At 38.6% G+C, this 22,510-nt stretch overlaps 2 protein-coding genes across 7 annotated transcripts in view; one reads left to right on the plus strand and one right to left on the minus strand.

Moving 5' to 3' along the window:
* Positions 1-4,204: 4,204 nt before the first annotated feature.
* On the plus strand, positions 4,205-18,849 carry PDK1 (pyruvate dehydrogenase kinase 1). The gene is made up of 11 exons (XM_065840477.2): positions 4,205-4,456; positions 7,613-7,754; positions 9,240-9,311; positions 9,934-10,118; positions 10,398-10,487; positions 10,801-10,878; positions 12,810-12,886; positions 13,555-13,653; positions 14,599-14,709; positions 15,886-15,999; positions 16,130-18,849. The coding sequence occupies exons 1-11, from the start codon at positions 4,339-4,341 to the stop codon at positions 16,268-16,270; spliced, it is 1,227 nt and encodes a 408-aa protein (XP_065696549.1). The 5' UTR covers positions 4,205-4,338; the 3' UTR covers positions 16,271-18,849.
* Positions 18,850-19,562: 713 nt separating this feature from the next.
* LOC136102964 (neurabin-1-like) overlaps positions 19,563-22,510 on the minus strand; it is a 41,640-nt gene continuing 38,692 nt past the window's right edge. For 5 of the 6 annotated variants that reach the window (XM_065840614.2, XM_065840611.2, XM_065840615.2 and 2 more), the window contains 2 exons: positions 22,299-22,487; positions 19,563-20,969 (listed from right to left, as the gene is read on the minus strand). In XM_065840614.2, the coding sequence (XP_065696686.1) occupies positions 20,802-20,969; positions 22,299-22,487 (357 nt within the window). In that variant the 3' untranslated portion in view covers positions 19,563-20,801. Of the gene's footprint in view, positions 20,970-22,298; positions 22,488-22,510 lie in introns of those variants that run through there. The other variant, XR_011740000.1, reaches the window with a different exon arrangement.

The raw sequence follows: 22,510 nt of genomic DNA on the forward strand, positions 1-22,510 counted from the left end.
ATGGATTAAAAGAAATGTTTGCAGGATATTGCTTGGTTTCTTGAAACAGAGGCCAACAGTTAATATTACAGAGCTGAGAAGCGTACCATTGCCAGCTATCTTATGAGACAGCCTGTGGCTGATTCCAGCTTAGCAAGGAGGAACAACTTAAAATAGCCTTCTTGGACTAGACCAGATCACCCAAATCAGCATCTCACCTCTGACAACAGCCAACAGTTAAGCAGTGGGATGGCGATTCTTTGCCATTCCTGATCCCACAAAAAGTTAGTGCTCAGCTTCAGTAGCTATGTAGTATATTTTTCCCATTGAAGAAAAAGCTATCCAGGATAATCAATTACAGAATTTCTCCAACTGCCTTCTGATCTTGAGTCATGAAATAGTACATAGCAAAAATTCACAAACCCCAAAGTTTAATTATACACTGAATAGAAAAGAGCCCATCTCTATGTTTTTCTTGAACCCGCTACAGACTGTCAACTCACACAGAAACCTCTCTATATTCTTATCAACTTTGTTGCCATTTTTATATCTTTTTATTTCTATTCCTGCAAAAAAATAAACCAAAGCCATATCAAAGCAACGTAACCCTAAGAACATTTCCTAGCATAGCAAAAGCACTTGAACTTACTGACAAAAAACTAAGAACAAAACCAAACCTTCGGGCAGAGTAAGTACACAAATGGAAAAGAGACATGGATAGATGGAACAGATGACTGCACAGGCATCAGAGCAAAGCATATTAACTGCTGAAAGAGAGCTATTCTATGGATATCTTTACCTGGCAACTTCACTTAGTTTTCTTAACTTATAATGCACCTACTTTGGAGGAAAGAGTGGAAAAGACAGACGGGGGAAAAAAATAGGTGCACCAGTACATGCAGCAACTGTGACTTCGAGTAAGGGCTTATCTGTAGGATCACCTTAACAAATCAAGAACTCTTTCTATGAAACACACTGTAAGAATGCAATGCTTCAAATTATCTTATTAAACCTTAAATGCCATGTTAAATTTTCAATTGAAAGCAAAAAATGTAATTGCTTAAGATTGAAACTAAATGCTATGCTTTCTATTATCTTGAATTCTTGATTTGTTCTCTCCCATTTAATTAATGTATCCAGGTGTATTATAATTTTAGGAGCACCAATAAGCAGGAATGAGTAGAAAAATGCCAAATGACAAAAACCAAAACATTTCTCCTTTTTGGTTTGTATAAGAGTTTATAGAAATTAGCAAATCAGAAACTCCAGCTAGTCTCGCACCGGATCCAATCAGAGTAAGTCCCCATGTGATGGTTTGACTGAGACAGAGTTAGTTTTCATGCAGTTAGAAACTCTTCTTTTTCACAGCTAGGATGGTGTTTGTTTTGGATTTAGTATGAGAATGCTGTGATAACATGCTACGTTTCCCATGTTTTGCCTGAGGAAAGCTAACTTATTTTCTCTCAGTAATTTTCCAGTGTTTGACATTTGATATAAAGATAATGTAAAAACTTGCTGATATCTTGGCTGTTGTCAGGGAGACCAAGGTCTTTCTGGGCTCTCTATCTGCAGGAGGGAGGCAGCTGGGAGCATAGATGGGGAGAACTTGACTGACATCCAGGCTGATCAATGAAAATATTCCCTACCATTAGCATCATGCTCAGTATATAACTGGAGTCAGCCTTTCCAGCTAGTTAGATCCATTCTGGATTTCTGTTAGTTTCCCTTTTGCAGGTGGCCTTACCCATGAGTTTCTCCCTTCCCTTTCAGTTCTCTCCCCTACTTGGTGGGGAGTGAGTGAGCGGCTATCGTCATCTTTGATGCTGGCATTAAACCACAACACCCCAGAAAATAATCAATGACAGAAACAGGTTTTAAAAACAGATGGGGAGAGATAAAGAGAATTCAAAGTATTCTCCAATATTTTAACAGAACATATTTACATGGATCCCTCTCTGATCAGCAGCTTAAACAAGACCAAGAAAACACCTTTAGGTAAACAGAGAGGGCTTGTTCTGCTCTGAACACAGCATTTAATGAATTATCACAATCTGTTCTCCACAGTTACTTCAGTGACTGCTCATGCTGCATAATTTTCCCCTGAGACAAGCGCTCACTGTTTACACCATTGAGAATGGGCTCCAGCTTACAAAGTACAACGATTCATTTAGCCTCTGACAACCGTTGTCACATCTTCTGGCTGGGGACTGCTGTCCAAAGATAACTTTAGGCAGTAGGCCAGTTTTTAAGGCATGCCTGTGAGCTGAGGCATCGGGCATTGAGACAGTAATGTATAGGCATAAAAGATGAAGCCAGTCAGGAGCCATCATAAGAAATTGCAACAAATACCCAACTCACTGCTTGTAGGCACTGCCTTAAAAGAGTGCTGGCTCACAACTAAGAGGCCATCATAAAATGGTTTTAAGCACAGCAATTCATAGGTAGGAGCCCTAAACCATTACAAACTCGAGTGACATAAACCATTATTTGGTGCTTCTGGGAGCAGCCTACAAGCAGAAATAAAGCAAAACCTGTGAGTAAGCTCTATTCGTAGAAGCCTTGCAGAGACACACAAGCTGTTCGTTCATCCCATTAGCCACTGTTCCCTAACCACAACAGAAGCAGCCATGCACTTTTGGCACAAGACAAAGGTCCAGTCTGATTATAAAGCAGATGAAGCAGTCTAATCCTGTACTGTTTCATTCTTACATATTATCAGTGCAGTTACTGCTCAGAAAATTGCCTCTGTAGGCAGACTGAATCAATGTTTTCTGTATTTCAATGCAACAAAAAAAAAAAAAAAGCCCTTAATGCACTATGGTATCTTCATCTGTCTAATGAGAGGTTCCAAGCAATCCAGCAAAGCACCAAACAGATTAATGTGACAGAAATAGCAATACGATTCCTGCTCTAGCAGAGGCCACTGGATATCCATCCCTGGACACCTACAGGGTTACGGATAAGCCATGGATACAAGGCATGCTTAAAGGAAACCAATAAATATTTAAGAGTTGATTTCACAAGATAAATTTATGGAGCAAATACAAGCATTCACAATAACAGAAGCAAATGATCCAGAGCCAGATCCACTACTGTACTGTATTGTATACAAATCTGAATTACAGGAGTCAATATCTACACTGCAGTAAGTTTATCAGAAATGCTTATAGTAACTCTTAACTGCCTTTTTTTGGTTAATGTTCTGGATATGTCTACCTGACTGGGTCAAGAAACTATTACATACCACCGTTTGGTACTTCACATATTGCATTAGTATCCTAACAGCTGGTAAGGTGGTTTGGTGTGACATATCACCCAAGTGCTTTTTAACCAACACAGATATGTATAGTGTGCATTGCTGGCCGATTGGGAGTATATATACAGAAGCCATGTTTTTCCTCTGTATTTTTTTTGTTTCTCTTTTTCCTGATGGCTGAAACAAGTTATCCGTGCCCTGGCTTTTCTCTTGCACACCGTAAGGTAGTCCCCGCAGCCCAGCAAACACACGGCGGGTAAATCACGGGTAACACTCCCCAGGTGGGCTCTGCCCCCACGCCGGCCGGCAGCGACACGAACAAACAAACAGAGACGGTGCTTTTGTGGGTTCCTGCTACCTCCCGTTCCAGCCCCGCAGGTCACCGGGGCCGGTCGCAGAGTCCCCGCTGCGACCGAGGCTCCCCCGTCCGCCACAGGCCTCCGCCCGCTCCCCGGGCCCAGACCGCGGCGGGGGGGAAGCGGGAGCACAACCGAGCACGGCGCCGCCCGCCCTCCCCCTCCGAACGCGCTGCTATCTATCGAAGGGCCAACCGCTCGGACACCCCTCCCGCGGCAGCGCGCCGGCACTGGAGCCCGGGCACCTCTCGGCCTCGCTCCGGGAGCGCACACACCGCCCGCCGCATGGCCCTGGCGGTCCCGGCCCCCATTCCCTCAGCCCCGCCGCGAGGCCGCTGCCGCCGGTCCCCTCACGGCCTCCCGCCCCCCAGCTCTTCACCAGGAAGGCGGGGACACCCCCCGCCCTGAGTAACGCCACAGTACCTGTCCGAGGCTGGGCTCCTCCTGGAACGGATCGCCGCCCTCTCCTGGCGAACAGCCGAGGCTCCGGGACGGCTGAGCGGCCAACTCAGGGGCTGCGACCCTGCCCGCGGGGGCCGGGCTGCTCGGGGCGCCCCCGCCCCGCTCCCTCGGAGCCGCCCCGCCGCCGCTGCGTGGGGCTGGGCCGGGCGGAGACACCCACCCCCTCGGGCACCTCCTCCCGGTCGTACGGCGGAGGAGGCCGCGGCCTGGGCCGGGGGAGCTGGCGTGGCGGGAAATGGCGGCAGAGCCGGGCTGAGCCGAGCTGCGGGTGACGAGAGCAGCGCTATGAGGCTGCTACGCGCCCTCCTGCGTGGCGCCTCCCCGGGCAGCATCCCGCAGCAGGTGGACTTCTACTCGCGCTTCTCCCCTTCGCCGCTCTCTATGAAGCAGTTCCTGGACTTCGGTGAGTCCCCGCGGGTGCCCCGGCCCGGCCCGGCCCTCCCCTCCCCACCGCGCCGCCCGCAGGTGCCGTGAGGAGTGGGGCGCGCGGCTCCGGCGCGGCCACGAGCTGCCCCTGTCCCCGCCGCGTGCCCGCAGTGGCTAATCGCTCCCTGGCGCCGCCCTGTGGGGCAGAAATGGCTCCGCTTCCTTCCCGAAAAAGAGAGCCCAGCTGGCTCCTTCCCCGGAGCCTGGAATTGTGGCAAGGTTGAAATTTCGCTGAAAACTCGCAGTTTTTGGTATTGCAAAAGTAGCTTGTTTTTTTTTCCTGCAAAGCTTGCAGCGTTGGGAAAGAGAGTGGGGATAATGATGACAATTGGTACTGTTAACAAGGTGACCCAGGTGAGGTTTGTTAAGCCCTTGGCAAGCTCTCAGCACGCAGCCTTTTAGGGCTTATCGGACACGTGAAACGTTGAACCTCAGCTGGCGTTGAGGAGCTGAGACAATCAGCACTTGTCAGTCACACGTGTGTGCCCTGCAAAAACACCTCACCACAGGCTGCTGGTTTAGGGGTGTGAGAGGAGAGGGGCACGCACATCAGGAGCCATCCTGGAGAACGAGGAATCCAGCCTACAACAGGAGTAAACTGGTTCTGGTCTTACACTGTGTGCTAAAACTACTCCTAGTGTTCCCAGGTTTGACTGGCTGCTTGGTAACAGAAGGGATCACATGAATTGTTCTGTTCTGCTTCAAAGCAAAGACTACACAGAGAAGGTCTTATAAGTCACACTGAGAAACCTTTTCATAGTCTGGGGATGGAGCCATACTATAATACATTCTGTACCTAAAGCACTCTCATGCACCTGAATGTTGTATATAAATATTTAACTAGCTATTGGTTTTTTACATTTTTGTAAGTAAAACATAACTAAGAACTCATCCTTAGACTCCAGACTTTGTATAAGTAGGAAGACTTATAAAGAAAAGTTAATCTTAACTAGCCACTGTCACTTCATCTATCTATTGTAATAAAATATATCCAACATTTAAAACTCCATGTTTGTACAGGAGGCCCAAAATATGTTCTGTCGCTACCATACTTTTAAACAAAGAAAGTAGCAATTCAGAGCTCTCTGTGACCTGTATTATTTTACTACTAAAACACCGATAAAATAATGCTTACTTTAAAATCAGTGTTTTATTTTCAAGGCACAGCATTTCCTAATGCCAGAAGTCAGGCTACCTTTTTGCTGTTAGTACCTGAACACAAGGTGATCTTGAAAACTTCCCCCTGCCTTTTGCTTAGTGGTTTAATAAGAGATAGTAAAACTAATAACAAAGGCAGAAAAAGGAACAGAGTGCAACACTGAGATGGTGTTTTTAAGATATTCTGGAGCCACTATAATCTGATGGTGTTTTCATTGGGGATTTTTTTGGCTCCTTTCACTAGAGAGCAGTCAAAAAGAAAATCATAAAATCTGGTAATGCTAACTTTAAAAACAAAAAAGTCTGCTTCTAGTTCCTCCAGGCTTCAATCTAGGAAATGAAATATTCCATAGGCAAACTTAGGCCTCGATCCCATCCATCAGTCATATCTTGGGTTATAGGTGCACAGTACTTTCTCTAGGATTGTATCCATTCTCTGCACAGGGAAACAAAGTCATTTGCCCACTCACTGAAGTCTTGCTTACCCTAAGCTGTTTTCCACATTTGATCCAGGATTGCAAAGATATAGCCTCCAGATACAAAAGTAATTTGTAAAATGACATTTGCTGAGTATCTGAGGCATGTGAAGATTATATTTTAATTCTAATATCTTCAATCTGACTTGTTAATGGAATTTTACCTGTGAAAAGGGAAAGGCCAGTAACAGTCATGTCCAAAATGCAATCTGACTAGGGAGAAGAATGAGCTGTTCTGGGCAGGGGTCAGGTGTAGACAATGTATAATACTGGTGTCACTGGGGATGAACTTCTTATAAGCTATTTACTTTTTTATTAACTGACATTCTCTCATCAGTGTACTTTATGACATATCTGAGTCTGGTTGTATTAAACTAAACTACTCCATTTCAATTTGATGAAGATTTTTCCTGTTTAAGACCCCACCCCAGCTTCTTCTTTTTCCATTTTCCCTCCTTTAATGTTCTTCCCCAACTCTCCCCTTGCCGAACAGAGCAGAAACACCAGAGTTAATTTTTAGGAGTTACCTGTTGTGAAACACCAAGCCTGAGGTATGTACTTCACTGCAGCAGATGAACAGGTTAGTAAGTCCAGATGCTGTTGACATGACACTCTAGAAGTCTAGAAAGAAGTCTGGCTGAGAATGAAGTAGGGTATTCCTCAGCATCTTACCCATTCCACACTCTTCCTTCTAACCTACTAAATCAACCATTGTGGGGGGGAAATTTAGATATTGATCCTAATAACCACATACAGTTGCCACTCACACAGATCACACCTGTCCTTATAAAAGGACAGATCACTTATCAACAGGTGAAGTAATTTAGCTTCTAGCTTTTAAAAATGTAAAAAAATTGAAAAAGTAAATGTATGGGAGAACTACTACTGTAATGACAAGGCACAGTAGCTGTCCTTTCACTTATCTCTCAATGTTTATGTGACTTCATTCATCTGTCTTCTGTTCCTGTAAGACAGTGCATTTAAACTACAACAGATTTAGCTGAAAATGAAAAAAAAATCACAGAATTTATGGTAATTCAGTAAGATCAGTGATCCAGCAGGGTGTATGGGACTGTGATACTTTCTCAAGCATCCCTCCCATAGTTTCCTGTGCTGGTTTCATTTGCTGCTCTGACACACTCAGAATGACATACTGTTTGACTGGTGCTTGTTACAGTCAATGTTTGCTGCAAATAAAATGAACAATTTACATGGATAGGGGCAATATTTAAAGTTGAATAGCACAGGTCTGCAACTGTTGCACTAGTTACTCTTTATGTATTGAAGATTCTTGTTATGATAACAGGGCTGGTAGGTTTCAATATGAATTTGCATTTTGAACTGTAAGCCGACTGCTGCCATGGAAGAAACATTACCTTACCAGTCAACTTTAAAACCAAACCACAGACCTTTTACACCAGAAAGTAAGAGTTTGTGTAGTTCTCTACCATGAGTGCTGACTTTATTCTGATGTTGTCATATATTTATTTTGGTCTTAGGATCTGAAAATGCTTGTGAAAAGACTTCATTTATGTTTCTGCGACAAGAGTTGCCTGTGAGACTGGCAAACATAATGAAGGAAATAAGCCTGCTTCCAGACAACCTCCTCAAAACACCTTCAGTCCAGCTGGTGCAGAGCTGGTAAGAATAACATCATTTCGTACCTTTAAGGGTGACCTTTTGCATGTACACAAATTGGAGGAATAACTCTTTCTATTCTATAGAAAGTACGTTTCATGTGCTCATTACATGAACATCACTTACTTGGACTGAGTGAACATCCCAATGTGACACAAATCAGAACAGAAACTAAATAAGCAGACTTGGAAAAAAATCTTTAGATGCAATTAGAGAACCCAAAAGGGAATTAAAAATAATTAACTACTGCAGATAGTTATGCATGATAATTCAGTAAAACCAAAAATCCACCAGAACAATGTTTAATGGGAAAATTACCTAAAATGAAGAAGCTAGTTGAAGAAACCAACAGAAGCAGTCTAATGCAAAAAATACTTGCAATACTTAGTTGAAACCATTTAAAAGACAGGTTATTGCAGATTGAGAGTAAAGATGTGGAAAACACAAAGGAAGAGCAACAGGAAGCTCACAGAGCCAAAATATTTAAACCAGAAAGAATACAGTGGTATTAAAATAAAAAAGACATCCTTTGTAAAGTAAAATTTGCTTTCAAGTAAGGAACTTACGCATAGTGAGACAAAACTTTTGTAAGATGAAAGCAAAACAAATAGATTGCTTGGCAACTGCTAAAGGCACAGGGCTATATGGAAAATCTTTTAAGAGAACAGAAAATCTGCCAGTGGAGAAGTGGGATTGATTAGGTGGCTGAATATAAAAAGAGCTATTAATGAAGACAAAGGCTCTTGAAACACAAATGCTTAAATTCTTTTGATACTAAATGACATGGATCAAATGGGAAATGAATTTCACTTGGACAAATGCAAAGCAGAGCATGGAGTGGAGTCTCCTCCCCCTGTATATTTGCTTGTTTACAATGGAAAAAGACATTTTGATGCTACTGGGGATATTTGAATGTGTCAGTTGATGGGCAAGAAGGCAAATAGTGTTAGGAACTAAGTAACAAATGGGGAGGAATACAATTGTACCACTGTGTTAGCCCATTATTCCCCTGAATTGCATGCAGTTTTAGTCACTCCATCCTGAACAGAAAAGACCAAGAGGGATAATCAGAGGGTTGGAATATTTTCTGCGTGAGGAGAAACCAAATAGAATTCTTCAGCTTGGAAAAAACACATCTAAGGAAAGGGATGGCAGAAATACTTAAATCATGAACAAGCTGGGAAGATTTTCTAATAACAGGAACTAGCTGGGGCTGCAAGTAAGTGATCACCTACTGGGTTTAAAGCACAAGGATGATGATCTATGCATTCTAATTAAATTGTGGAATTCATTGCTCTGGAAATTTTAGAAGAAAACATCATTAACAGATTCAAAAAGATCTAACAAAATTCACGGGGAATAGGTCAATGGGATATATCAAATACAGTGATCTGAAATAAGCAACCTTGATAGACCATAAATTGCTAACCGAAGGGATCTGGGGGAAAATACTAGAACTGGTCTTTGTCATGTTTCTTTTGTTTAAAGGTATGTCCAAAGTCTTCAGGAGATCCTTGACTTTAAAGACAAAAGTTCAGAAGATTCAGAGGTTGTTAATAGGTAAGGATTTGCCGTCACATATATTAATATTATGTATAAGGATTGGCAAGAAAATGATAGCTTAAGAAAAATTTCAGCTATTTCAAATCTTTACATAAGAACTGCAGTAATGTTATCCCCTGTCCCTAAAAGGAGGGTACATTAAAACATGAAACAAAGCACTTTTACACTGTATCATTCTGGTCAGGTCTTTTTTGTTACACTGAAGAAGCTATGAATACATTAAACGTGACCAAATGTTTACCAGTTCCTTACTTGTAATGTTGGAAATGATGTATGGAACTTTTTACCTGTAGAGTAGGTTTGGTCATCACTGGCTGATAATAACTGCCATTTGGCAGGCATGGGATGATCTGCATGAAAATGGTGGCAGTTTTCTCTTTTTCTAGGCAGTAGTGAAGATAATAAATAGTAATTTTGTAAACAGCAGAGAATGATTGAAGACAGATTGTTTTAATGTTAGTTGCTAGAAATATGCTCTAAAGACTGATCTGTCTCACTGCCGTAGGCAGACCTGTGATATTTCTGTACATAATTGTCTTCATTTTTGTAGGCAGATACTCTGTTTGCCAGAATATTAAATCGACTTGAGAGTGAAATACTAACAATGTATTAATTTTAGTTTTACAGATACTGTCATAAAAATCCGGAATCGACACAATGATGTAATTCCTACGATGGCTCAAGGAGTAGTAGAGTACAAGGAGAGCTTTGGCATTGATCCAGTGACCTCACAGAATGTGCAGTACTTTTTAGACCGTTTCTACATGAGTCGCATTTCAATTAGAATGCTCCTTAATCAACACTGTAAGTGCCAGTCTTGAAAAGAGGGCAAATGATACCTGTACTGCATCAGTATACTTAGTTTTCATTTTTAATGACTTAATATGTACTTAAATGCTTCTTAGGAGTACACTATTTGCTTTACTAAACTCAATACAGTTCTTAAAATATTTATTAACAGTAGGCTTTCAGGTATGGTGAAGATTGGAATTATAGGTTGCCTATAAATTTCTGTTTAGCAAAAATGAAGACACAAACTAAAATTATAAAATTGGGTATTGAATAATATTTTCTTTTCGGCAGCTTTGCTGTTTGGTGGGAAACTGAATCCAGCTCATCCAAAACACATTGGAAGCATTGATCCTAGCTGCAATGTTGTTGGAGTTATTAGAGGTAAATTCAGCAGATGAACAAGAATCCTGAAAACTTACATGAATATCTATACTGAGAGCCAATGCACATCTTGATATACATATACTGTTTAGTTCTTTCATGCCTAGAGCAGAAGTTTTGATTTAAAGTGTAATAAAATTTTGTCACTTTTCCCAATAGACCCATTTTTTGTGAGAAAATACCAAATCTCCCTGAGAGTCCACATCTGCAGTGTTTTCTTTCTTGTTTTTTGGGGTTTATTTTTGGCAAACTGTGAAGGATTAAAAAAAAAAAAGTGAAGAGGGAAATGTAACTTTCTGTGTTTTTATTATAGATGGCTATGAAAGTGCCAAGACACTTTGTGATTTGTATTACATGAGCTCTCCAGAACTCATCCTTGAAGAGCTGAATGGTAAGTGAATATTGGATGAGGCAATCTCAAACGTAACGATGGCTTCTTCTAAAGTAGCTGGTGGTGTTTTCCGCCCACTTTCCATATAGATAATGCATTCTCTATATCTACTGTTGTGGGGGTGGGGTGTTTATGTTTTTAATCTGGCAGAAGGCTTTCCCTATTCCTTCCTTTAATTAGAAAACTGAAATCAGTAGAAAGAATTTTGACACTACAGCTGTTGAAATAACAGATTTTAGCAGCTTCCTTCCCCCCGCTAAGGTTTCTTCTATGTCTTCACCCTACACTGTCTATTGCATCTCACACTCTCTGCATTTCTTACGACACTTTTAAGATTTATACTAAATATTCCATTCTAGTTTCTCTTGCTTATTCAGCTATCAGGTTCTTGTAGGTGTAGTTAGATATAGTCCACTCAAGTTGTGGTAAAAATTATTTGAAACCGTTGGCTGTGACTTGAAAACAGTTTACAACCGTGTTGCTGTGATCTCAGAGGGCAGCTATTGTCCTCATAGTTCTTGCTGAATGCTAAAGAGCCTTTCTGACACTACTCATTAGAGTACTTTTCAAGATACTAAATGCCAAGTTCAGACCAACCTACAAAAACAACCAATCAAAACTGCTTCTGCAAGCAATTACAAAAGCCAAAGTGTAACCACAGTAACGTGGCCTGAGAAGCTAAAGTCAAAGACAGTGTGGCCTTGACTACACCTTACAGTTTTTCTTCCTACTGTACAAAATCTGTCATTCTGTATCTATGTTAAAGGGTTTACCTCTCTCCATCTTTAGAGCACAACACAAAAATCATTTGTAAGAAACTATCAGTCACACTAGCTAATTCTCTGTACTGAGGTGAATGGCCTCCAGAAGCCAGAACAAATAGTTCATTTTTTATAAAAGGACTGACCTTTTGCTCAGTGAATTGTGAAGGTGAGTTAAACCTGATCCAGGCCACATGCACATTCCTTGCTGACAGCTGAGAGTGGAGCCCATTATTTCCACCACCCCCTGCCTCCAGCTTTTATATTTTTGCTGGGTACATAATTTGTTCTAGATCTTTTGACATCACTAGTCTTTGACATTTATGTTCATAAAGCACTGGTCACTAATGCAGTCTGGTGAGAAATTATTTGTTGAACCGAAAGGACCTTAAGAGCCAGAAGAATTTTCTGAGCAACCTTTCCTTAATTTTTGATATAATGAACATGTTCCCATGATGTATTTTCTAGAATTTATTTTTAAATGTTTGAAAACGATACCACTTTTTTAGACAGAACTGTCTATGTACTTTTGTAGGGTTTCTTGTTAGAAATCAGCTAATGTCTCAATTAATCCAAGAATAGGTTGTGCTGTAGTTACTCTTTGGTGCATTATAGGATCATAAGATAATTTGGGTTGGGAGGGACCTCACAAGGCTTCTAGCTTGACCTCCTACTCAAAGCAGAGACAGCTGTGAGGTCAGACCAAGTTGCTCAAAGCTTTATCCAGTTTGGTCTTACAAGTCCTTCAAGGACAATGACTACGTAACATCTCTGGGCAGCCTCGTTCGACGCTTAACTGTCATGGTAACAGAGTTTTTGTCTATATCCAGTATAAACCTCTGTTATTTCATCTTATTTGCTTCTTGTCCTCCCCACCACCTGAAGAGCCTGACTCTGTCTTCATTATAACCTCCTCAGAGGTATTAGAAAGCAACTATTATATGACCTACTCAGTGATGCCACAGTGGGTTTTAAGATTAATTTCTAATGCAGCAAGCAAATTTGAAAATCCAGACTATGACTTTTGATTAACATAGAACTTTTCAAAAGATTTCTGTTCAAATTTGCTTCACTTGTAAATTCTTTCAACAGTACAAATACACATTTTAAATAACTATGGGAATGAATAAAATATATGTAGTTCACTATTTAATTGACTCTTTTCTCCAGTTAAGTCACCAGGACAGCCCATGCAAGTGGTGTATGTGCCATCACATCTCTATCACATGGTTTTTGAACTTTTCAAGGTCTGTCTACTTATACAATTCTTTTATACTTCTTTGTTTACTGAGATTGTATTTGTTTGACTTTTGAACTAATTCTAGATAGCAGTGTGTTTTTGCAAGTTAAAACCTGTTGCTGTTCAACTGCAGGAAGGTACCTATATTGTACTATTTAGACAAACAGTAACTGCAAAGAAAATGAAGAGCTTTGGAAGATGTATCTCCTTTGTCTAGCCACTGAGTACATCCAACACCTTGAGTAGACAGCTTTCTCAAAAAGAAAGTTAAAATGTATAAAGACATTAATTAATAAAGCGAGTGAGAATAAGATATAAAATTTTGGGGACATCTTCAAATCTAGTATAAGGTGCAACAGGTTCTATAGAGCTTTCCTCAAGCAGTTCAATTCTAGATTTTCTTGATCTTCGTGTCATATTGCATGTACTATGCATTATAAAGAATTCTACAAATAAAACTGTACATTAAAATATTGTTCTAAAAAATTAAATATTTGGTGTCTATTCTAATAAACTACATACTGATACTGAATAAGTATCTAAAAGTGCTCTAGAGCCATATATGTTTGTACTGTTTCTGGAATATATGATAAAAATAACTCTTCTAAATTGATATTTTAAGATAATATACCAAAACGGTAAGAACAGGATTTAAGTTGTACTTGAAAATTGCAGAATGCGATGAGAGCCACCATGGAACATAATGCTGATCGATGCATTTATCCTCCAATTCATGTATACGTCACATTGGGAAACGAGGATTTAACTGTGAAGGTACCCACTTTATTCCTTTTTTTGAAGGTTATTTTGAATAGTTTTTTTTTTTTTTCCTTGTCATAGGCAGTGTATTACTAACTTTAGCTGGTGATCTGGTTCCAAAAATAGATTGTATGTAATGATGTAGTTGCAAGTAACAAGACCATTATGGAATTTCACATACTACTGAGTCTGTAGGAAATTACAAAGAGGTTGCGGTCACACTGAAGGCTCTCCAAAAGAATTCTGTGCTTTTGCCACACTCATGTGACGCCTAGCTTATAAGCAAAGTAGCATCTTTACACAATTGTAATATCAGCATTTTGTACATGAAAATGTCAGAGCTATAAAGATGTGACACAACTAAAAAAAGGGAAAAAAAAATTGTATATTCCATGCAAATCAAACCTCCCTGAAGTACAGTTTGCAGAGTAATTTCTTTTTCTTCTGTACAACATCCATGTTGGATTTCAAAGACCAACTGCAAGCACTGGCTTTTTCATAGCTTGACAAAACTGTAGTAAAACAGCTCTTCCGACTTCTTCAGTAATAGGTTTTAATAGATTATATTTAACTGGCATTGTTCCTGAGAAATTGAGATAAAAATACACAGAACCTGGCATTTGCTAAAATTAGTAGGTATAGATACTGGTTTCAAACAAAACTGAGTTATGAACAAGGTTAAAATAATATACAAGTAGAACTTTCCTGCTTCCAGGAGGTTATGAATGCTTCTTATGGTAGTATTTTATTTAAATTTTTGGGTTAAGGGATGAAAGGATTCATTCTCTCTCTGGTCATTGCTGTAGCTCAGAGATGAGACTTTAAGAAAACCCACAATTTAATACAGACAACTTTATATTATGTTTTACCTGAACTTTCTCTGGATCACTGTTTGAAAGAAGTTGTCTTTTTATAAAATGTATTCAGGGATATAATGCTACATGTTCCTTCTTGTTCCAGATGCGTGATCGTGGTGGAGGTGTTCCTATGAGGAAAATTGATAGACTGTTCAACTACATGTATTCAACAGCACCACGTCCACGTGTTGAGACATCACGAGCTACACCTTTGGTATGCAAATCTTTTATACCTTGTCATCTTGGATATGTTTAATTGTCACAAAAGAAACCACTTAGCCAAAGCTATGATGTACTGATTTTATAGATACAATGAGTATCACCATTTGAATATTATAGCTTAATTCAAATATTTTTCTGAAAATAACTGGAAAATTGCATAAAATCCTGAAATACCAAAAACTATTTAAACTTGTTCAAGATTCTGTTTTTCTGTACCAAATATAAAGATCAGCTACCTAAAGCAGAACACTTAGCTATGCTGCATGTACTGCAGTAAGGACAGGACCCTGAATTCTTGTTGTGGCAACTAAACTAAAGGAAAAATAATTATAGCAATGATTTCGGATCAAGTCCATAGTATCCTTTGTACTGTGCAGTCAGTTGTACCATCCCCCTGCAAGGATGAAGGTAGCACAGATGTGACAGGGCATACAAAGAATCTACTTTGGTTTTGTGTTAACTTAATAGATGCACAAGAAATAAAGCCTTCGCTCTCCATAAGCAGCTCTGAACAGCTTTCCTGAATTTATTCTCTCACACTGCATCATTCAGAATGTGTTTTTTAAATGTATACAGTGTTTGGATCTGGATGACTGTGCAACTCATTAAACACTAGGTCTTCAAAGAGAGGTGTCCTGTATGTTCATTGAGAGATTACCTCTAAAGTTTAGTAGACAAAAAACCACATATGTGTACTTAACACTTCAGGGCTATGTTCAGCTATTGGAAACAGGGCTAGACAGAATTTTAGTAAAAGCTACATATTCATAGATGTTGCTTCTTGGACCTTTTTTACATATCCCCATGATGAACTGTATCTGACTGAAGTACTCAGTGTTCATGTTACAAGATTAGCAGCTCCGTGAGGCATAAGAGAGACTCAGTGTGGTTTTCTCTAATGGTGTCATCTCTTCTTGAGAAAGCAACCATAATACAAGAAGTGTTGTGTAGCAGCCCTGTCTGACAAAGGAATAAAACAATTTTCTCATAATCACAATCATCCCTGCATTCTTCTGTTTCTGGGCTCTACAATAGTTCTGGCGGGCATAAAAGTTTACATTTGAACAACTTCTCTTCCTGTCAAACATCATGTGCTTAGTTTGTCTATTTACCAAAACCACCACTGCTTGATGCAATTAATGAAAATACACTTTTTCTTCTGTACCAGGCTGGATTTGGTTATGGCTTACCCATATCACGTCTGTATGCACAGTACTTCCAAGGAGACCTGAAACTGTATTCCTTAGAAGGCTACGGTACAGATGCAGTTATTTACATAAAGGTATGATGTAACACTTTACTATTTAAAATTTATCAGCAACTCTAATTTAACTGCTAATGGAAATCCTTGATCTGCTACTGTAACTTTGATTAAAAGAATTGTCGTCAACTACAGTCTTCTCTACTTACAGGCCTTATCAACAGAATCAATTGAAAGACTCCCTGTGTACAACAAAGCAGCCTGGAAACATTATAAAGGAAACCATGAAGCAGATGACTGGTGTGTGCCAAGCAGTGAGCCAAAAGACATGACCACTTTTCGCAGTATATAGCATTTTCCTCAACAGTTTGTAAGAAGTAGATATGTCTATAAAGGGAATTTAAAAGACCTGATTTACACCAAGATGCTAAGCCACATTTGATATGTGAAGATTATTGTAAGTCGAGTAACAGAAGGGTCAATGTAATTAGTCTTTTCTGGAATTTAAAAACAAAACATCAAACAAAACACAAGAAAACCTCCAAACTCGTACATACATCTACATTTTAAGCGAGAAGGTCACACTTAATTTGTTCCACTTTATGACTACTTTCAGTAGCTAAGTCAAAGAAGCAGTTATTTTGGTTTTGTAGGGACAAATGCGATCTGTATCACATCTGGTGAGAAATGTATTAATTCATATAATTACAAAATTGTTTCAATTGAAGAACTATTGAAAAAGCTCACCAGTGCGTATTTCCATTATTAATGAAAAACTCATGTAAGAAATCTGGAGGAACTCGTTGCTATATGTTTGCACCTGTATGGCACTTCCTATTCTTTTATCTTAAGCATGCTGAAGCCTAATTTTGCAAAGTTAGATATTTTGCTTACATCAAGGTTTTTTGCAGCTGTAGAAATCACACTTAGGTCTGTAGGGATTAAAAATAAACAAAAGAAAAAAAAAATTAGTTCTAGCTGCTACCACTGGTATAAGGTATCTCAGGTATATGTTATCAGTCATATTTGTTTGGTTGTAAAGTGCATATTTAATACATCTGAAAAACTTCTTTTGCCATGATCATTGTGAATTAGCAAGTAGTGCTGGGTTGTGTATAGTAAAGATGCTATCTTGCATTTGCTTGTATTTCTGTAGGTAATACCAAAACACAGTATCAGTGTTCTAGCCCTACTGAGATCTCAGACTCTGGGGTATGTCAGGTTACAGCTGTAAATGGAAACTACTTTAATAAACAGATTTTTAAAATTTGCCCTCAGGGCATTTTTATTACTTTGACAATATAAACTACCTTCTCAGGAGTATTTATTAAAAAGTGGAATTAACAGGTTTTGAAAATACATTTGTGATGTGCTTCTGGCCTCATTTCTGTAGTTACTGGAAGTCACGCTACAGAATAAATGAGGTAAGCAGAATGTCTTTATCAGTCAAAGGCAAACTGTCAAAACATATGGGGAAGACAGAAAGGAATGAGTATAACGTATCAGGTACAAAGTCCTATTTTAATAAAGGATTCAGCTTCTTTTAATGCCTATTGTGCCACCTTTGTTCAAATCATACACATCTATGTTGCAGCCTAATCCCTATTTTAAGAGTGATACAGTTAAAGACATCAATAACTAAGCCTTTCTCAGTTAATTGATTGCATGTAATTCTGTGATTTTTTGTTCTGTAGCAGACACGCTGAATCCCTCTCAGAAAGAATATGCCTAAATTTTTCTAGTTTATTAGCTCTGCACACAGTAGAAGGCGAGATACCAGAGTGAAGGGAATAGCTGGTATGTTAGAAATCTAAGTAATGCTATGCTAGTAGCTGAGCCAGATTAAAGATTATCACCTGCAACCTCCCCAGCCTAGTTCTGCATAACAAGAAAATGGTTTTATGCCCTGGTCAAGCTCATGTAGGTCACTTTAACAGGAGTAATTTACAGAATATACACCGTTAAACTAACACACTGAGGTAGGATTAATCTAGCTTAATTGCCACCAGAAAGTACAGTTACCTGCTCTACTCAAGCTTGTGGGCCCTCTGAGAGGGCCCTGTTCATCTTCTTTACGAGGATGCGAGGTGGTGGCTGGCATACCTCTCAACCTGCATGGCTACGAGTGAGGAGAATCTCTAGCTGTGCTTTTCTTCAACCCTGCAAGAGGATGTATGTGAGAATTCCATATATTGTAAAATGGGGCCTGTACAAAACTTAGAGGGAATGCCTGCAGCTATTGCTTTTGCTAAACTGAAGCTGAAAGCTACAGCAAGGGATTTAAAAAACTCAACTCTGAAGCTTAACGTTCTAGCTTTCACGTCAACTTTGAAATGTTTAACTAACTTAAAGAAACTGATTTTAGTATCTGATTTTTAGCATCTGAGATGTTTAGTATCAAGAGATGTTTCCAAAAAAAGCTAACACTGTTTTCTAGAAAGTCTATGAAGTTTTTCATATGGTATTATTGAAATAAAACTTTTCATGCTCTCAGCTAGCTACTAATTGAATTCTGATTAGTAGTACAGCTTGCTGTGTAATTATGTTTGTATCTATCTATCTCCTCACCTGCCACCCCATGTGATTGTGGTGAAAACACAACTGTAGTAATGTTTTGGTTTACAACGTTTAACCCTACTTACAAGTTTGATCTTTGATTACTTTTGATTTAAATAGAAGTTCAGAAGATCATTTTTTTGCTTATTAGTTTTGTTACTGTACTGAAGTCACTGCTAACACACTGGCTAGGTTGAAGTGAATCACTGTAGAAAATTGGTATACTAGCTCAGCTATCTAAATGCTGAGATTAATGGTTTTGTACGCAAATGAACTGTTTTTCACTGTAAAATTAATCTTGGTTTGTGTTAACATACATTTTTGAAAGAATCACTACGTTTATTCATTAAAACTATTAATATTGTAAAAATTAAACTTTCAGTTGGGTGATTTTGTGGCTTGGTACTGAGCTAGTTTCATGGAGCCAGCCTCCTCCTTTAGCACCTGACAGATGTTAAATGCTGTGGTCTGTGATAATGTTCTTACGGTCAGATGCCAGGTGAGTTTATCCTCCCTGCTGTGACCATCATTTAACTACAAGAGCTCTGCACACAAGGAAACCTTTGAAACCCTTATTTCCAATAGTCTCCTGCCTGAGAAACACACTTCACAGGGTGCAACATTCAGTTCAGTTCAGTAGGCTTAAAGGGAAAAGGCAATATATGATTGTATCAATAGTCTCTGTTCTAGAGCACTTAACTGAGAAATAAACTTCCTTGACTGAGCTAATCAGAGGGGTTTTACATGTGTGACCCTAAGCATTTGATCATTCCATACTTCTCATTCTCTTGTCTATTAGCAGTATGGCAGCATTCCTCTCAGGCTCAAGGTCTGTAAGTTTGGAGCACAAACTCAAACCTACTGGAAACAAAGTCAGTAAGTTAAATCTTGACCAAAGAATGGTTTCTTAATGCAAAAAGACCCTGAAAATTGAACCTCTTTTAAAATGCAATTATTACCAAGATTTTCAAACTTTATTTTGGAAATGCATAGTGCGCAGGAGCATTTCCACACAGTCCTGTTGCCGAAATTCATAAGACATTTATACAAAAAAAACCCCAAACAAACAAACTGTGAAACACCAACAGTGAAGTTCATTCATTTAATTAAAATGAAAAACAGTCCATAGATTTAAAGGAGAACTTGGTCCGCATAAATGAATAATGTAAGTTTTGTTCTAGTCTATTCTATGGTGGAATTGATGTTTAAACTAGTCTATATTTCTGGAATAATCTAATTAAAGGAAGTGCTGTTGTAGTATCTCTAGAAAATAGTATGTAAATATACAAAACACCAATTCATGTTCTAAACTATTCTGGGAATCAAATCCTCCTTTAAAGAAAAATAACCTGTAGTCTACAATTGAACATTTAAATACAATGCAGAAACCCAGTGCTCCAGTGATAATTTTTCTTACAATTCTTCCCTCAGTATTTTAAGTTTGAAAAACAGTAGAGTTTAAAATTAGCAAATATATAAATTTGGTCCGCAAAAATCTTGTAGCAGGTAGAAAAGAGAAATACATGTATTGCAAATTGATCTTATTCGTAGCATAAATCTAGAAAACTATGTATTATTTAGGAAAAATAGTTTAAAAAAGATCTTATTTATAGGTTTAAACCTTGTCCCAACACCATCTGGGTAGTGTACAGAAAACTTAGTATTATGCTCAATATATGTAGTTTGTGAAAACTACTTAATATTTCTTGTTATTTTCTCAGTAAATTGCAACATATAGAATGCAAAAGCCATGTGCTACTACAGTGAACCTTGAATGAAAATCCCAGAAATACAAGAATTTAAACAAAATAATCCATAAATTTGAAATACATGCTTTCTTTTTAAATTAATTTGACATTACCGTTTTCTTAAACTTAATTTTTACTATACATCTTCAGTGGCAACATAAACAGACTGTCATAGATTGGATTTGTTGGCAGGATTTCTCTATTGTCCCTCTATCAAATTCAACTCTATCAAATGCTAGTTGACTAATAGTGGAATGATTTTTAATACAACATACTACTTTTCACAAACATCAATTTCAATGAAAAGGGCATATGAGGTCTTAGAAGCACAAATATTACTTAAGGCAGAAAGTTAAATTATTGTCTATTAGTACAGGCAGAGTCAACTAGGAAAAAAATACTGAAAACATTTCATTTTATTGGGTTGTAATGGAGAGGGACCATAATTAAAAAGTAAAAAACCACCTACCATGTTAAACTGTTGCACTTTCCCTCCTCCCTCAATTGTACAATTATATACAAATCTGCTGAACTTCCTCAAGATGAAGCAAATCTGCACTAAAATAAAACAGGGTCATTTTAGCAGCTTGATTCAAGAGTGGTTACCACTCTGCCAGTCTTGCGAACTTCTCTCTCCTTCTTTTGAACCTTTTCCTTCTGCTTTTCCAGTTTTTCTTGCGTTTTTCTAATATCCTTGATTTTTTTCTTTATTGTTGATCGGTCATTTTGACTGGAAACTCCCAAAGCCTTTGATGGGGGAAAAAAAGAAAAGAAAGAAAAAATAAAAATACCTCATAATGAACAATTTAAGAAAGTGTTATTTGCTTTGCTGCAAGGTAGTCTGTTTATTTGAAAAATAGAGGCCTAAGTCCTCAAAAGCATGATAAGTTATCATCTGGGTAACAAGGTGAGGAATCAAGGGCCTACTCTTGTGAAGTAAGAGCTTCCCTTTTACATACCCGTAGACACTTGAGAATTTGCAGCAAACAGCAGAAGTAGTAGTTTAAAAATATTTTTCTAGCTCCTTTTATACAAGAAGAATTTATATTCAGTAACTACTCTTTAATTTTTAAAATTAAGGATTTTAAAGTGTATTATTAAAAAGTGTATTCAGTAAGTAAATGGTACGCTATGATTTTTGATCAGCAGGTGGCACTACCCGATTCCAAGTTAAGGACAGCATTTGGTCACACGCTATGGAACTCTGGCATAAGGTGTAAATTATGCTTTACGCATCAACATCCAAATTCCCCCAAATAGAGACAGTCATTTGACAGGCTAGTAACAAGTATTTCCTCTGCGTCCAAGGAAATATTTATTTAAAAAAATACAGGACATGTAATGTTGCACATTTATTCTAAAATGCAGATGTATTTTAGAGACTGAAGTTAGACACATGTTTCTTCCACAACACACAAATCCTACTATTGATCATTTAAAATAATTTGCCTTATGCCAGGATAGACCAATGAGTCTCATTTTAGTCACACATCTTGCCCATCCAAAATGCAGTCTGGTAATCCAATGAGAAAGAAAATCAGAGAGTTTCATAGTACTATAAGGTATCCATACCATGTGTCTTCCAGAGGCAAGAAAAGGCTCAAAAGAAAGAATAGATGTTTTCAGCAGGAGTAAAAACCAAAAGCATTTAAAAGGTCACCAGGTAGGATTTTAGCCTTCCCATTTGAAGAGATGTGGAGGAGACAGATTTCCAAAACTGGATCCTGCAGTTCTATGCATTCGAGTTGGCCAGATCTTGTTTTGATGTGACCTTATGCTGAGATTGATAATAGATGTATCAAGCCCCTTTGGGGAATTATGCTTACTTCGATTTCCTCAAGATACAAACAAGGACGAAATACTTGCTATTTTTCTGATTAAAAATGGATTGTCTTTAATTATTCAATCAATTACTAAATTCTCATCTCACTGTATAGTCTCCAAGTATTTCAAAAGCAAAACTCTATCCTTTAAAGAGCCATCAAAACAGGAAAATAGACTTTGTAGGTTAAAAATATGTCTGAATAAGCAGTGAAATTTATGCAGTTACAAGTCTATCCAGGGATATTCCCATACCTTTAACTTCTCACTGTCGAGCTGCATTAACTGCTGCCCATCCACGTTCATGGCTGTGAACTCGGTGATGTACTGCTCCATGTTCATTCCCATTAACCAGTGGCAGACTTGCTGAGTGGTCCATTCAGAAATAGGTCTACTGTGCCATTGATTTTGCTTTCCTGTGGTTGTAAATTCATCATCTAATGCCTAACCAATTGAGAAAAGTCACT

This window comes from Patagioenas fasciata, chromosome 7 (genome assembly GCF_037038585.1).
Source record: "Patagioenas fasciata isolate bPatFas1 chromosome 7, bPatFas1.hap1, whole genome shotgun sequence".
NCBI classification, from domain to species: domain Eukaryota; kingdom Metazoa; phylum Chordata; class Aves; order Columbiformes; family Columbidae; genus Patagioenas; species Patagioenas fasciata.